Source organism: Lissotriton vulgaris, chromosome 4_1 (genome assembly GCF_964263255.1).
Source record: "Lissotriton vulgaris chromosome 4_1, aLisVul1.2, whole genome shotgun sequence".
Lineage (NCBI taxonomy): Eukaryota > Metazoa > Chordata > Amphibia > Caudata > Salamandridae > Lissotriton > Lissotriton vulgaris.
In genome coordinates this window covers 404949472-404968034 of record NC_141691.1, presented here as the reverse complement: position 1 = coordinate 404968034, position 18563 = coordinate 404949472, and the positions used below count along the sequence as shown (strand labels likewise).

Sequence of the window (18563 nt, the reverse complement as noted above, 5' to 3'; positions counted from 1 at the left end):
TCATGGAGATCTTTCACCAAATGCCAGTTTTGCAACACTAGTTTCCGAAACTGATGCGTGCTTGGTCCAAATGTTGTGACGCAAACAATTCTTGTCAATTCCCGTTGCTTTTTCTTTTGTAACAGGGTCTCACGAGGGACCCACCAGGCTCTTTTCAAAGAATGTTTTAAAAGTTTCTTAGGGTACCCCCTTTCCAGTAGACGGTCCTTTAGGCTGTTGGCGTGTTTGAAATATTCCTCTTTATTTGAACAATTTCGCCGTATCCTTAAAAATTGCCCGAAAGGGAGGTTTTGCTTAAGGCTCCTAGGGTGGTTGCTAGTGAAGTGTAACGCCTTATTTCTGTCAGTGGGTTTCATAAATAAGGTTGTACCTAATGAGCCCTCCGTCGAATATACTTGGACATCCAAAAATGTAATGCTTTTATTGGATGCCGTGTGACTAAATTTGATGTCTTCTGTTCTCCCATTAAGCCATGTTACAAAATCAGTTAGGCCTTCATGTGTTCCAGACCAAATAAAAAAGACGTCGTCAATGTAGCGCATGTATGCTGTGATGTACTCAAAAAACGGGTTGTTATTATATATGAATTTATCTTCATATAAGCCCATAAATAGGACAGCTAGCTCCGGTGCAAAGGGGACGGACAGTCGAAAACATAGAGGCGACAGCGCAAAGGGTCTATGATATAGGAGACAAGGCCAGTAAATTATTGGCAGGGTTAGATAAAAAAAAGGGAGGGCTGCAGACACATATTACAACTGAAAGACTCAGAGGGGATACCACATTCACGTCCTTCTGAGATTGTAGAGCTCTTAGCTGATCACTTCCAAGACGTCTATACCCCAAGAGTAGAAGTCACAGCGGAAGCAGCAATGTCAGCACTTCAGGTTGCACAAATCACAACTCTTCCACCGGAGGCGGTGGATGAGCTGGAGGCAGATCTGTCAGTGGACGAGATACAGACGGCAGTCAATGCGCTGCACACAGGCAAAGCGCTGGGCCCCAACGGGATTCCGATTGAGTGGCTCCAGACTATGGCAGACGCCCTAAGCCCACCTCTGCTGGCCATGTTTAAGGAGTGTCGGGAAGGAGGGACTCTGCCCCTGGATCAGCGGATGGCGACCATAGTGGCCATCCCGAAACCGGGTAAATCACCCACAGACTGTGCGTCATACCGCCGGATTTCACTTCTTAACGCCGAAGCAAAAATTCTGGCGAAATTGTTAGCCAACAGACTGACTCCACATCTAGCACACCTAATTCACCCGGACCAGTCAGGCTTCATGCCACATAGAAGCACGGCATTGAACCTACGACGTGTGCATGGAGCAATAGCGCGAGCCCCGCTGCTGACGGAACCGGCTGCAATACTATCATTGGGTGCCAGAATGGCGTTCGATATGGTGGAGTGGCAGTATCTGTTCGCGGTGTTGACCCGCATGGGCTTTGGCCCCAAATTCATTTCCTGGATCACACTGTTGTACACGAATCCTGTCTCACATGTAGCAGCCAATGGCCACATTTCCCGAGAAATCCCTCTGGCCAGGGGGACACGACAAGGATGCCCACTCTCCCTCCTACTATTCGCGCTGGTTCTGGAACCGCTGGCTACTGTTATCAGGAGTACCCCATTATTGAAAGGTCTGCGATGGGGAGACGACTGGGATGACAGAGTTTCCCTGTACGCTGACTGTAGGAGAGTAGGGTCTGCAATCCTATGATCACCCAGATTTTTTTGCTTTTGTTTCACTGGTTTACGACTTTCTCTGGCTGTGGGCCTGCCAATCAGACCCACAGCCTGGCTGTTCTCTTTCTAAATTACGATATGTACCCTAGGTGCATTTACCAATTGGTACTGGGCCACCTTATCAGACCCTGTAACTCAGGGCATAGGTGTACCCAGGGCCGCCAGGGGCTGCAGCATGTATTATGCCACCCCTGGCTGGCCTCCTAAATTTGACACAACTGGCTGCATGACAGCTGGGGCAAAGTCGTGTAATCACCCTTTGCTTTAGGTATAGTAGCTCTATATCTAACCATACAATGGACACCCGAGTTCCTATCAGTCACTCCTATGGCAGGCCTTGACAATCCTGAAGGCAGAGTGCGTGGGCTCGTGTGAACTAGGTTCTGGCCCGAGCCGAGCCCGGTTGCAGCTTGCGGAATCAAGACCCAATGGCTGTTCCATGATAACGCGTACCACATCGGTAACTTCGGTGTCGCATTATCAAGGCATGTCGAGTAAGGTGTCATACGAATCGGGATGCTGCCCTCTCACCAATTCTGGCGACGAGGTTAGCATTCCGCCCTTCTAGAGGGACACGACATGTACGTAACTGTGAACCCCGGTTAAAGTTAACTAAAGCCTCAGCTCCACAAAATGGATGCTGCCACCACAGACACGAGTCTGACCTCCTGCTGCTGGGAGTCCTTCCAGCGAGGAGCGCTTGGACAAAGGGTTTCCTGTCGAGGGCGGTGTTCGCACCGTCCCAGACAGGGTTTGTGTATTCTGGGTAGGTAGGGCTTTTGCGAGAAGGTGACTGCGGAGTGGCACCCCGGTGCTCACTACGCATCTGCCGGTCAGAACCAGTTCCAGGGGCGCCAGCCCTGGCCTGGGGAAAGTCCGGCAGGGGAGAGGGGTGTAACTACCCCCCTTCCTGGTCCCACCCTTAGGGCAGGACCTAGTCATGTACCCACCCCTTTCTTTAGAATAAAGGCCGGAGCGGGGAACCTTCCAAATTAGATCATCTTTGAATCAAGAACTACTTTCTACGAAAGGACATTCGAGACTCTTCTCAAGATTTCTCCCTTGTGACTAAGGAGTAGTCACCCTGCATCAGCGGGCACCATCTAAGAACTCTGCGGTTTGCGTCAAGTCCTTCCTCAAGGATCCGACGGCCCAGCTCGACGAGAACCGGCTTCCCTGGCACCTCCGACCTCTACCCACGTCATCAGCTCAGCTGTGATCTGTGGGTGCGACGAGACCTCGAGGGACCGGCCATCATCAAAACCTGCACGTTTTTCTTAACCAGCACGACCATCGAAGCAATTCTCTGGTGAGTGCTCTGGGGTCCGAGAAGCCCCGACCCTGAGCAGCTCCAGCACCGAAGTGCAGTCTCCCAGCATCTCCACGATCTGCGTGGGGCCCTTCTGCTCGCTGCTCAAGCACGTTGTCTGGTCACTAGCCGCTGGCTTGTGCCCTTCCTTGACGACATCCGACAACCAACACTGCTGGTCTGGTTGCTCCAGCCCGGCCCTTGCTCCCTTTTCCGAGAGGAGCACCCCGGACCCACCTGGTCCATCCAAAGACGCCATCTTAGGCCCACCACGTGGCCCGAGATCTGCCAAGGCTTGTTGCCCCAATCCTGGGCCCAGCGACGCCGACAGCATCATTCTTCGTGGGACAGCTCGCACCTCCATCCTGGTCGCCGAGAACGCCTCCTGGTCCGTGAGACTGCAGAGCCTAGCGTCGCCCACTCACCTGGTCGAGGTGACGGCCAACCGGTGCCCTCCTGGCACCCTCTGACTACTGGCTAGTAGTACGAACTTGGTCCCCTCTGCTTTCAGGTATCATCGATCTCTGATCCAGGCTTGGATCTCTACGAACTATTCATCACTGGTCGCCGGCCAGCAACTCCTTTTTCTTCCGGCTCCTGGCTCGTCAGCGAAGACCCCCGACGCCTGTAAGACTTGTGCAGCCGCAGCCCTCGTGGCTAGGTAACTTCGGCACTTCGGTGCCTGCATAGCCTCTTTACTCTAGGGTCCCGAGTCCCTCGCTTCCGACTTGCCTTATCGGGTCCGCCCGAGACCACTAAACTTTCCGTGTCCTCGGACACTTGTTTTAATTGTGCACTTAAAGTATTTTCCTAAGAGATTTGGTTTGTGCTTAGTACCCTGTCCTCATAAAGAGTACAGGGCTGTTGTGATTCTTAATAAATATACTGTTTATTTTCATAACACTTGTGTGGTGTCCTTTCACTTGATGTTCAAGGGGTATGTGATGGTATAACAGCTGGCTTAACACGCCCTCTCGAGTCTTTAGCCTTAGACTGCTCGTATCCACGCTACTAGGATAGCTGGTCTGTAGGTTGACTTACAACCAATCACCATAAGGGTCGTTTGGAACGATACATAGCGGTCGCTAGAATAGCGAACGCTGCATATCGGGCCAACTTCTCACACTGACGACATGCTAATTTATCTATCCGACCCAGAGGCAGGCATTACGAAGTTGCTGGCAATATGAGACGCACATGCTCTAAATTCCGGGTACACAATCAACTGGACAAAATCGGTCCTTTATGTACTGAAAGGTCCCTCTCCGAATCTCCCTGACAACTGCCCATTGACGATAGCCGACCCCTCATTTATGTACCTGGGTATACACGTCACTCGTGACGCGGCTGTGTTTTATGATCAAAACTTACTACCGCCGCTCACTCGCCTGCGGGCGGACGTGAGACACTGGAAGGCTCTACCTCTTACGTTGTTGGGGCGAGCGGCGTTATTTAAAATGATGGCGTTACCACGTCTCCTATATGTATTGGAGAATACCCCTATCATGGTACCGCCTTCCTACTTCCGGAGAGTGACAGCAGTGGTGACAGAATTGCTATGGGCAGAACGCCCACCCAGAATAGCGCATATCAAACTCAACCGAGGGTGGTACGACGGGGGGATAGCTCTGCCTAATATACAGCTGTATTATTGGGCGTCGCAGCTTAAAGTAATTAACCAGTGGATACACGCCCCACATAATGACCCAGCATATTTAGCGGATAGAGCACAATTAGGTACACACAGCTTACTGGCCCCATTATACAATCAAGGACTCACGGCGAAACTGGTCGGCCCAACTAAGCACACCGTACTACTCTGGCACAGGGTGCAGACGAGACTTAAATGGAGAGGGGTCATAACTAGGCTTACACCGCTGTGGGACACCAAACAACTAGGCTGTCTTAGATCCAGCAAGGGATTCACTCAATGGGATAACATTGGAATCACGACAGTAGGAGATTTATGGACCAGTAATGGAGTGGTCCCTTTCTCACACTTACAGCAGCAATACGCATTAGGCCCCAATGAAACCTACAGATACATACAAATAAGACACGCATTGATGGCAGCTATTGAGCCAGGGGCGAACGTCCCGGACTCTTCGCCACTGGAGGACAGCCTGCTCACGGGTTTTATGCAAACAGGCGCCACTTCGCTCACTTATCGTAAATTATTGAATAATCTACCGGACCCTTTGATTAAGCTAAAAGAAAAACGGGAAACTGAGCTGGGAGCCATGGATGAGACAGACTGGAACGCTGCATTGGCATCACCGCGAGAAGCGGGCGTCTCAGCTCGGTTCAGGCTGAAACAATTCAAGATACTACACAGGGTATATTACACCAGAACCTCCTTACATAAAATGCATAGGGCAGAAAATCCATATTGTTTCAGAGGGTGTGGAGAGGAGGGGACACTGTTTCACACACTTTGGGAATGCCCAGCTATCTTGGGTTATTGGCGACAAATCATGCGCACCATCTCCCAAGCTCTTGCCAATGTGTGGGAAGGGACTGATCTGACACATCGGAGGCAGCAATGGGTTACGATTAGGACTATGGTGGCCAAGCGAGACATTGCGCAGAGGTGGGGAGTGGCGGAAACGCCGACATTAGCGCTGTGGTGCAGGACGATGGACAGACTCATGTTGCTTGAGCGTGCAGTATATAAAATGAGAGCTAACCCTCGCAAATGGAACATGGCATAGCAGTCATGGAACATGTACAGAGGGGACCTATGCGAGCCTCTTTCTGAAGAGGAGGTAGACAGCTCGGGGGATGAGGAAGAGGTGGATGAGTGAGACACCGGGAGGTAGGGTGGAGGTAGGAGAAGGATTGGGAATCGAACATCAGGGGTGCTATATGGCCTGGGGTTAGGAAGGGATGGGATGACTGCTCGGGAGCTTTGAACCGGCTAGTGTAATTGACGATACACTGTATGGTTGTAAGTGACTATCTGATATTATTGAGTCTAAAGTTTTGTTGAAATATAAATAAAAAAGTAAGACGATACGCATTAAGCAAATACTCTTCGAATGCCTTATGTACTGAGCTAACAATCGCTGCCGGACCGGAAGGTTGTCGGGTAAACAGCTGTGTACTACTGAAGATGTGATGATGAGTGATGGTCGACGGACCTTTGATCTACTGAATCATCTATTGTACTACTGGCAACTTTAAATAAAGTCTTACACCAAAAGAAAAAAAAAAAGTGGAAGCACAAGCCATTTGTCTCTGAGCCATGGAGTTTCTGTCATCAGCACTTCTCCTCCCTTTTTCCACAAGAGCAGGTTAAACATGAAAGGCTAAAATATCCTAGTTTGCAAACGTTTTCTGTATAATTATGGGCCTGCCATATTTGCCACATAATACAACATCTGCGGCATAATCTGACGATTTTAACTAATAAATCGTTTGTAGCCCACACGGTTTAAAAATAACTAAAAAATGTGACTTTTGCTGCTGTGAAGTGGACGGCCCTTTGCAAAGGTTGACTGATCACCTTTTTCACTGCTGCATGTGTATGCTACACTGGTACTAATATCTTTTTAGAGACTGTTAGCATGTGTAACAAGCATTTGCAATGCAATAGGTCTTGCATTAGGAAAGTTTGAGCTATTGGTATTGTAAATGACAATTTTTTTATTTATGTGTTGGTTTTGAAAATAGCGAAATTATTAGCTTTGTCATTTACAATGCCAAAAGTTATAACTTTCGCAAATGTGACACCTATAGCATTTGTAATGCAATATGTGTTGTATTTACGTGACTTAGATGTATTGGTATTACAAATAACAATGGCTTTTTTTTTTTAATATAGATAGAGTGAGGGCGATAGCGATAGACCGAGTGAGGGCGATAGCGATAGACCGAGTGAGGGCGATAGATAGATAGATAAGAGTGAGGGCGATAGATAGATAGATAGATAAGAGTGAGGGCGATAGATAGCTAGATAAGATTGAGGGCGATAGATAGATAGATAAGAGTGAGGGCAATAGATAGATAAGAGTGAGGGCGATAGATAGCAGAGTGAGGGCGATAGATAGCAGAGTGAGGGCGATAGATAGCAGAGTGAGGGCGATAGATAGCAGAGTGAGGGCGATAGATAGCAGAGTGAGGGCGATAGATAGCAGAGTGAGGGCGATAGATAGCAGAGTGAGGGCGATAGATAGCAGAGTGAGGGCGATAGATAGCAGAGTGAGGGCGATAGATAGCAGAGTGAGGGCGATAGATAGCAGAGTGAGGGCGATAGATAGCAGAGTGAGGGCGATAGATAGCAGAGTGAGGGCGATAGATAGCAGAGTGAGGGCGATAGATAGAGTGAGGGCGATAGATAGCAGAGTGAGGGCGATAGATAGCAGAGTGAGGGCGATAGATAGCAGAGTGAGGGCGATAGATAGTAGAGTGAGGGCGATAGATAGATAAGAGTGAGGGCGATAGATAGATAAGAGTGAGGGCGATAGTGTGGCTCAAATGGTTAGAGCGGCAGACCTTGATGCAGAGCTCAGGCCCGGGACCAGGGTTCGATTCCTGCCTCGGCGGCTCTTGGGCTCATAAATTCCTCTGACTTTATTATTAAAGTATTAGGTACATCACATGTGTAATTAAAAGTCATGCTCAAAAAAGTTCACCTGCCACCTTATAAACCAAACCGAAAACGTGTTAAACAGCCCGACTCCAGCGTCCCCTCCTACACACTATATATAAAATAAACTAATCTCACCGTAAAAACCATGCCCTCGCCAAATAATCTAGAGTTCATGAAGTGCCATCGCTGTGCACTCTTACCTTCACTCACAACAATAAAGCCAGCCAATATCAAAGTCGGTGCTTCCCTTTTTCTAAAAAAACAACATTGGCAAAAAACAGGAGGGAAGTCTATGTATTAGAATTTTCCACAGCGGCTATAAAAAAATGCATCAGGAAACGATGGGAAATAATTGAGCAAGAACCTGATTTTAGACAGGTATTTCTAGATAAACCTCTGTTTGCACATTCCAGGTCAAGGAACATTAAGGAGATCTTGAAAAGTCGCAGGCATGAAAGCACAGATTTGGGCCAGAAAGGTATGATGAAATGTCAAAACTGTGGCCATTGTGGTAACGTAATGGTAGGCAATTTATTTGCCCACCCCCAAACAGGTAAACAGATAACCTTAAGACACACATCTGACTGAAATTCGAGTGTTCTAATATATGCAATCAAATGTCCATGTGGACTTGTTTATGTTGGACGCACCACAAGGAAGGTGAAGGTTCGGATGACCGAACACAAGAGTGTGATACGTACAAAAAATATGAAATCATGTTTGGCTGTACATTGGCATGAGAAGGGACATACGATACCTCAACTAAAATTTACTGTGTTAGAGAGACTGGTGGAAAAACCACATGTTGATATAACTAGACTGTTGGCACAAAGAGAAACATATTGGATAAAGTCCCTTAGGACGTTGACTCCCTACGGACTCAATGACAAGATTGAGATGATTTGTTTCCTGTAAAATTGTGTTGTAATACATATGCTTGGTATCTGTATTTTAAATGTTTTTGTTCACATCACATTTATTCGTCATTAACACTCATGCTCACAAAATTTCACATATAATTTCTAAATACGGAGCAGTATTGATTCTATACACTTGTTTCAATTTTTCAAGTTAGCAGAGCACAGTTACAGTTTCACTCCGTGATTAGGTATTTATCTACTCGAAATTTATCGAGTAGTAAACAAATGATCGCCATTTTGGAAGAGTACGAACAAGTTTGTAGTCCGTTTTTATGTCGCTAGCACTATGACGTCAGACGCCATATACCGGCGTCTTGAGCACGGTTCAACATAGCGAGAGAGCCATAGAACGAGAGAACTTGAGAGTCACACAGTGCGCCTGATCTAAAAGATAAAGGTAAGGTGACACAACAGAGATTAGGACGAACTCCACAGTGTCACAATTATTTCAATACTAAGGAGACTTCCTTCTTATGTGTTACAGAGGAAGGAAACGTTTTAATTTGAGTAGCGCTACAAGGATTCATGAACGGGGTCCGACAGACCGAGTGAGTACTGGTTCTGTCTGAAATGCACAAACGAGTTATGAAATTATGGAATTAGGACACTAAGTTTTTTGCCAATGTTTTTTTAGAAAAAGGGAAGCACCGACTTTGAGATTGGCTGGCTTTATTGTTGTGAGTGAAGGTAAGATTGCACAGCGATGGCACTTCATGAACTCTAGATTATTTGGCGAGGGCATGGTTTTTACGTTGAGATTAGTTTATTTTATATATAGTGTGTAGGAGGTGACGCTGGAGTCGGGCTGTTTACCACGTTTTCGGTTTGGTTTATAAGGTGGCAGGTGAACTTTTTTGAGCATGACTTTTAATTACACATGTGATGTACCTAATACTTTGGGAGTTCTTCTGGTTTCTGTTTAAGAATGATTCACTGAATGATGAAATGTACGAAATCTGTGATTGTAAATACTATATATTTTTTGATATGTATGTGATAGATTTTTATGTTACTTATAGTGCATTCCCCTGACGAAGGTGCATACCGAAATGCATTGGGATATGGCTTCATTTGTTGAATGATGGAGAGTTGTTTGAAGAATTCAAATTACCATATTGATTGATGAAAAAAGAAGAAGAATAAAGCAACTTTGAAGAAAGAAAATACAAGCACTGTTTGAAGAGAATTTACTTTTTTTGTTTGTTTATGATCTCAGTCTGAGGTTTAAGGCTGTGGGCACAATTTCTGAACAGTTGAATTTTTGAAGAATTATAAGGTTGATAAATTTATTAAGTTGCAGCTGGATTTAAAAGATATATGAAAAACAAGAAAAAACAAATCACGTAATTGTGAATGAGTGCATAGTGCTCCCCATAACACAGGTTTCTGTGATTTTTTATCTGATGTGCTCCACACCATGCAATCATAAAACCTCTCGTATGACACGAGATACCAATTGTACTCCATTGTCGGCTACAATGATTTCTGGAACGCCTTCTCGTTCCCACAGTTTTTCCAAAAAGGTACTAATTTCACCTCAGCCACCTTGAATAATAATCAGACAGCTGCTGGCCCTAAAGCGGGTGCTCTCTTCCTGCCGGGTTCGCCACTCGTCGCCAGTGAAACAGACAGCACATGGGGTAGGTTTAAATGAACTTTATTAAGTTGTCCAAAGCAACAGTAGAGAGCTGCCTTATCAGCGCTGCCAAAGTCCTTCCAACTGCCATCATTTGCCCCCAGCATTCCATTTCCCATGGCATTCTATAGAATACCACCACGACATCGGGAACACCGATGCAACAAGTGGCCTAGAGCAAATACTACAACTCTTGTCTTTCCCTTTCCTGCTTTAACACACCATTCCTAGTCCGCATCCTCTCACATCAGTCATTATAATACTTCTGTAATACGATTTTAATGGTCTAACTGGCACAATTCCCTCTTTCACATGCCCAAAAGCTTTCTCAAACGTATCGCTTCTCTTCAATTTCTCATTCTTTTTGAACAAACATCTCATTGGTGTGGTAACTGATGCAAAATGCAGCATAAACCAAACATTAGATTTGACCAACAATATGAAAAATTGCATAAGCATTGGGTGCCTCACTGAACACCTTTAACAAACCTTTCTTTGGACTCGACTCAAATTCAAGACACCAGATGACCAGACAGCCAGCTGCATTACTTTTAATCCTGCCTTTCTCTTACTTTAACGTTACCACACTTTCCTTCGAATTGAGTTGCACCTTTTCCAACACTTCATCATGCTCACCAACATTTGCACTAAAAACATGGATATCGTCTTGGAAATCTGTTACTCACTCAACATAGTGGAATAATATATGCATGGCACTTTTAGAAACAGATGGTTTGGCAACTAACCCAAAGGTAATTCTTTAATATTAGAATGCTCCCTAAAGAGTCACAAAAAATATTATGGGACTCCTGAGGAAATGATACCCGATGATATGCTGAGGACGTTGAGTAGAGGGCAACAGTGTAAACAAATGATATTCTTCAGGGCATCATAGTCAACTCACATCATCAAATCCCCATTGGACTTGCATGCCAGAATGACCAGAGCAAACCACTTGAAACATTCAATTTCCATCATAGTGTCCAGTTCCACCAACCCCTTACATTTTTTCCACAAGTCATCCAGCGGGCCTACTGGAACTCATTTTCTTGTGCACACAATGAATGTACCTCTGCCATCAACATTAGCAAATGCCTATTATCTTCTAAACTTCTTGTCAATGTGATTAAGTGACACTCATGTTTCTCCTATAATAGACCCCCTCAATCGCCATCCAACTCAGTGTAGCTTTCATGACACAGATGATCAGCCATACGTTACCTCATTTGTCTTCATTTTGGAGCTTTTAATTATAAGAAAAACTATAGTAATATTTTATGATGGGATAGTGGTACATGCCTGTTTTAACAGGAAATTGTTGGAATGTACCACTAGGGTATTGAACAGAGACAAAACAGAACTGATAAACCAGCAGGGTTAAACAGTGATCTAGGCTCATAAAAAGGAGTGCTACAATGGCAGAACCTAATTAATCTCTTCAGCGCGGCGTGAATTTTCGCGCTGTGCTGAAGATTCGAAAAACGGGTGTGGTCATGACGGAACGGTTCCGTCATCAGCACAGCCCAACCGACGCTGATGACGGAACTGTTCCGTCATAAGCATTGAAGGGGTTAAGGAAATCATCATGCAATTGCTGGAGCACATAAATAAATAAAAAGTATAAAATAAAAAAATATAGTACGAATATGACATTTTTCATACTTGGAAAATTGGGACATGGTCTTTATGTTTGAAAAGTTCGCCTACGCAAAAAAACACAATGGTGTGTACTTTGCTTTGAACTCTCATGGTTCTTCTGGGCAAAAGTTCTTGGTCTGTTGCTTTCACTTTACTACTAGCACTATCGTCACACTCCATAATTGAGTAATTGGTGTTTGGGTCACATCTAAGGTCTTCTCTTATCTTTTCTGATAATTCTTTAAACTGAAGTCTTGGTTATTTATATAATTTCCTTTGCTTTTAAAAAACAATTCAGGATTATACTATTAAACCTGGCACATTAGTATTGTGTTACTTGCTCTGTGATCAATGGAATGACCAATAGATAATATGTAACAAACTATGATTACCTTTAATAATTGATATAGTACAGTGTTCAAATGTATGAATTTTTCAAACTTACAGCCTTGAAAAAGTTGTGAAACGAGCCTGCTGTATCATTTTTGGATTCCAATCAATGTGGGTGTTTCGTACTTTTAATTCATGCACTATCAATTTTCTGTTCTCTGAAGATAACCACGGGACCTGTCGGATTGATGGACCAATATACCTTAATTATGTGGTGCTCCGGAAATCTTATGTTATGAATATTCTAAAGTTTCTTTCCTATATTTGTCAAACATTAGATAGGTGACGAAGTGTTGTCAGTACCTTTGAGTACGTTACTTTATGATTGTGTCTTTGCACTTACCCTGAACTTGTGCTGTGCGAGCTGAGTTGTTTGACCATCGACGCCTTTATTTGTATTTTTAATTATATGTCTTTGTGATAAGGTGAAACATTGTCACTCAAGGGACAAAAAAAGCAACTGGCTTAAATGGGCTGGCCCCTTGCACAACGCAATATGCAGTAATCAGCAGAAGGAGAATATGTATGAGGCTTGAAAAGACTAATGGCTGAAGAGTGCCTACTCACGTCCCACCGTCTTGGTATGTGCATGATTTTTGCAATTACAAGAGACTAGCAGAGTGCTAGAGCTGTCAAGACAGATCTGAAAAGCAATTTAATACACATACAGCTAAATAATGTGCATGAACTTAATATTAAAACCCTTGCATACTGCAGCAGTCTGTAAGTTTCCATGTAACAAACACCTGTCAACAGGCTTTAATTGTGCAATAAATAATAATACACACTTAACGATTTACTGCCTTCAAAGCATGTTTTTCACGATAAGTCTTACCATCTGCCATTCTCTTATCTTTTCACAATAAACATTCCAGACATTTGGCATCTGATATACTTGGTGTCCAAACGACCAACCAGGCCTAGCAGCCTTGATCCCTTTCTTTTAACAATAACTAACTCAGGCCTGCTGTATGGAGCATAACCTGTCCAATACTAACACTATTTTACAGAATAAGCACACAACTTCTGCTCAATCAAATCCTGTAGGAAAGAAGATCAACTGGTGAAAGGGACCATCGCCCCCTCTAAGTCGTGCTTTAATACTCTTTCTATTTATCACGCAAGATCTTGCATATCAACAGCTTCCAAGAAGACCACTGCCTTTGACAATGTTCATGCTATGCTCCTAGCACATTGATGCTTACAAGCCACGACTAAAAAAAAAAAGGAGGTCCAATGAATCACAGCCTAACTTTATGTTGAACTACCCAGGGACCACTTTCTCACTGCAGCTAGGCAGAAATTAGGAGGACTATGCATTATCAACATTAACCGATAGGAGCAGCTCAATTAAAAAGAAGAGTGAACCAGACCAGTCAAGAAGGCAAAGTAGCTCCTGGCAGCAATGACAACCCGTTTTTCCTACTAGATTCAGACTGTCCAATGATGATAAACAATATATTTTGAGAACTGAAGCAGGCTATAGAGCCCTACAGAAAGTGTCAGAGAGAAGATGTAGATGCTAATGGTGACTAAGTGTAGGAAGGGAGTGAATGAAGAAATGGCTTTATAAGAGTGAATGAAGAAATTGCTCTATAAGACAAGTTCTGAAACATCTGTTAAAACTAAGTCTTTAACTCACTGTATGTCTGAGTCATAGTCATGGTGTAGCTATAGAAGCAGGATGATATTCTCTGAACTGGAGACAGCTGTTGTAGAAGTTTGAATGGAGTTTGCTCAAGAATGCCCATAAGACACATTGTGGGCACTATGGGGGAAAGTCTTTAATTTCTTTGTCTGAGGGATGTTAAACCTTTACAAGTGTTGTTCTTGTGACAGCCAATTTGTAAGCACTGTATTTAAAACTCATCAAGATACGTTTTTTAAAAAAGCTTGTATATTACAGCTTTTAAGACATGCATTAATTTAAGATGCCCCACCGCTCGCTCGCTACACTGATCACATTACCATTGCACAAACTACATGGAGGCCAGGTGGCTACATACACCAACACTCAGCCTGGTCCATGGTGCATGCATCCTGGCTAGTGCAGAGTGCACCCTGCATTAGATGTGCCCATAAAATAAGGCACTAAGGTTTCCGCTGCAGACCTGAATTCTTGAGTTCGTTCCTAAATCTGTCAAGTCCAAAATACACCTGATTCTCCATGCACATAGAAATCCAGTATGAGGTGTGCTTTGTGGCTGTGGTTTTCCCCTGATGACTGGTTCCAAAAGAAATATGGGATTGGGTGTTCATGTAGCAATCTGAACAGTACTTCTGATGCTATAACCTGGCGCTTGACAACGCTGCTGCATTTGGGACAGGAGCAGATTTTTGTGAAAAGCACGTTGCAGCGGGGACCTAAGCTCAACACCACAAACCCACTGAGGTTTCATTGTTGATAATTGCAAGCACCGCCACGGCACCTCACTGTCAGGAATACCAGCACTACATCATCCAACAGGACACAGGGGTGGCCACGCCCATTTGGGCGGGGTCGAACTTGAAATTTGGTGCCGAAAACCGCCGTGCCTGTGTCTCTGCATCCGGTGCCTTTGAGGAAGTGCTCATACACGAAACGCGTCAGGCAATACTGGACTTTACTCCTGTGATGCTGAGCAGCCTCCTCGTCTGTATTTCACAATAAAGATGTGTGGCAATGGACTTACCTGTTTGTGGGCTCACTCCTTAGCAGGCAAACTTGTTTGTTGGAGAATATATATATATTTTTTTTTTCCCAAACAGATTATGAATACCAATAACTGAGCTAATTGACAGTATTCTTGCCTATAGTTTTCAAAAGGGTCTATGTGGAAAAATGAAAAGTTTAAGCTAATCCCTTAAACAGGTAATACATGAAGAAAGACAGTGCCAAAAGGTATTTGAATAAATACCATTTTATCCTTCCACTTATGTATTTTTATTCTAAAGGCAATATGTTTTATTCATGTAAAAAAACAAGTATACACCTTTCACAATTTAATCTGAGGAGTTTTGGGTCGTTAGTAAAACTGGTGGCTTTGTGGTAGTGTGACAGCAACTAAACGCCATAGTTGAAATTTGGCAGAACAAAGATTCACACCAAAAATATTTTCATTACAAATTAGGAACAAAATTTATATACATTAAGAAATGTTTTCACAACAATTTTCTGTCTATTTTAAAAACACACCATACATCATGGGGTTTTGTAAAACAATGCATATCCTTTTTAAATAAAGCACTTAATGATGGCTACATGCAAATTATCTTATTTCAATGTGACCAGGTACTTATGGACTCCACACCGATTTCTATGCCGCAACACATTGTCAGGGCTTTAATTGGATTACTATTCTAGATCCAGACATAGTGAAGCACGGGGTTTTAGAGGAGCCTAGGATGGAAACATCTTCTCGAAGCAAGCTCTCCACTAGTGATAACGTCTGGTTTCCCAGAAAAGCACAGGGTATTTTACACAATCAATATGTAGGGATGATTAACGATCAACTTGAAGGCCTGTTGAATCATCCAGGATACATCATGGAGTATTAATATTTTATGTAGAGAACACTTGTAACCAGATTCCTTTTTATAGAATATAATCTCCGAGTACAATAAAATGTAAGAAAATGTAACTGTCTGAATTAAATGTTAACTTGCTTGAACTAAAACAACGTACTGCTCTTTAACTCCAATAATTCTAGGTTGCTATCAACCGATCTACAAATCAGCATTGTACACCAAGTCTTGCACTTGGTGGACAGCTTGATGACTATCGGTAGAGCAGTTGCTCTGAACTATATTCCATGGAATAGGCCACAAAAGATCACAGGCTATCTAAAAGAAAATTCATTGACTTCAAGTATATAAATAAATAAATGCACAAGTATATAAATAAATAAATGCACAGAACACACACCAAAGCCAACAAGCACCAGAATGCAAACGCCATATACTTACCAAAACGATGTACTGCCTTCTTGGAAAGCAATGAAATGGGAACAAAAGTACTTTCTGGATCACAAAGTTTTACGAGTGACACAATATTGCTTTTTAATATTGTACACACAAAAAAAGGTACATTAGAAATAACATCTATTGCAGGGGTCGACAACATTTTCTGTAACAAGAGCCATGTCTGTTTAATTAAAAGCATCCAGAGCTTCTAATATTATTAGAGCTTTAATAGTGACCATATTAGACAAGAATACATCCGTAGCGACTACATGAAAGATTATCAGCAGTGCTCAACTCAGTGCATCAGGCACGGTAGCCATTAGTAATGTAAAAAAAAATGCTTTGTTAATGTGGAATGACAACATGGGGATTACATAACAGCCATAGCTCCAATGCACTTGGTACCAAGATAATATTATTTATGTCTCACCAACGCTACACAAGTTCTCACTCAAATCACATATTTAAATATATATTTGGGAAATTCAACATTTTCTTCTAACAACGGAATATCAGATCTGAAAATACACTCATTTATTTCTCAAATATACACTTTTCAATTTTGGGATATTAATGTAATCAAGCAAAAGCTTCTAATTTAGTAGACGGAAGAATGCAGGAAAGTTACTTGAAGGTAGCAGGGGAGCTGCCAGTAGTATCACACGAGCTGCTCGTTGTGAAGCCTGACATAACGTGTCAACTTCGTAAAATATCAATACAAAAAAAGTAGGATATTTGGATGTACACTTTCTACATTTGTGAACTGGAATGATGAAAAACATAATTGAAACTGGATGAATGGGGGTATAAGACAGACTTTGTTAAACTTTAGAAGAAAAATGCTGAGGTTTTCTCCGTTCGTCATTCAGTAAACGAAAATAACACTCACTCCAGGAACTTGAGATACCCTAACCAATTCAGTGCGCAATAAAGAACAAGTTATCACCCAATGTCTCACTCTGTAAAGCCAGTATATCACTTAAGGATACCTTCTTATTCATTATTTTCAATTATAAAAGCTTAATGTTTTATAGTAGGACTGCCATTTTTCTTTGTTCAAAAGTGTACCAAAATTAACTTCTTAAAAGTCCAATCCTTTGTGTAAATGATGAAATGATGAATAAATATTGACACAGCGGCATTTGATTTACCAAACATTTCTTCACACTTAACGAAGATCTTGACAGCTGGGTGCGAATATTCTTGTCTTCTTCCTACCTGCTGCCTAAAATATTTCTCAAATCACAATTCCATGCAGCACTCGTCAGTTTAGACTAGCAAACGTTAGTACCCTTCTCATTTTAAATGCGCTGGGGTCACAAAATCAAGTAATCAACAGTTGAAACCACTACCATCACCCCCCCCCCCCCCCCAACCCCTCCTCCCCCACACACACACTTGCAGCAAAGTCACAAAGACCCTCATGCAGACAGAAAGAAACCAGTCACGCACAGTATCCGAGGGCAGCTCTGAATTACGTTTAAGAACAAAGTTGAGATCTGGATAAGCGGAGAGAGCGAGTTCCAGATTTTTTTAAATTTAGGTTTTTTACGTGCCAATAAGAAAGCGAAACACGGAAAGAAGTGGGGGTTGGGAGACTGCCACGAACACCGGTAGGGGCAGAGTTAGGAATAATGAACAGCAGTCCTCCTTCGGGGCATTCTGCATAGGAGGAGGGTCGAGGACAGTTACAACCTATACAATGCCGCCCCTAAAATGGTGCCCGAGGATAGGGGAAAGGAAGCCAACTCAATCTGTTAAGTTTAAATTCAGGCTTCCATTGGGATATGCTTACCCCCGTAACTAGAAAAATACAAGTTCGCAGGGCCATAGTTTAGGAAAAAGAAGGGAACATTTTCCTCTTTCAAATCTTCCACTACCCTGCGCTACCGACCCCTTGTTCCTCCTCCATAGGGAACGGCTCTCCCGGTTCCCCGCTGCTCTCACCCAAAAAATGAAAGTGTAGATCAGCAGCACGCTCTTCAGGCAGGTGATGACCGGCTTGGTCTGTAATCGACTGGAAGGTGACGCCATGACGTGACCTCGTCTACCGCTGAAAAACAGAACTCTAACTCCTGCACTCCTCTGACCGGGACTGTCGCCGTCACCGACGAACTACTCACAGCAGGCTCGGACAGACTCGGCAAAACTCGGTAGTTTCCGGAAGCGAGATCAAAAAAAATGTAAGCACAGAACAAGGGCAATCTTGCATGAAAAGAAGCACAAAACACCCGCAAATCTACATAAAATCAGTAGAAAATAAACCCGGTATCCACAAAATATCATAATATTTGCAATGTAAGGTAATAGAACAAACTCCTTTGTGCTAATAATGTGTAGAGCGAAGCGGAGTAATGTATAATAGGTGCACAAGGGATCAAGGTAATTGC

At 43.4% G+C, this 18563-nt stretch overlaps 1 protein-coding gene across 1 annotated transcript in view; it reads right to left on the bottom strand.

The window, feature by feature from the left end:
- The window catches only part of TSPAN6 (tetraspanin 6), a 132569-nt gene extending 114256 nt beyond the window's left edge, over window positions 1-18313 (bottom strand). The window contains exon 1 of the mRNA XM_086918794.1: window positions 18121-18313. Coding sequence (XP_086774920.1) covers window positions 18121-18207 — 87 coding nt within the window. The 5' untranslated portion in view covers window positions 18208-18313. The remainder of the gene's footprint in view (window positions 1-18120) is intronic.
- Window positions 18314-18563: the final 250 nt, after the last annotated feature.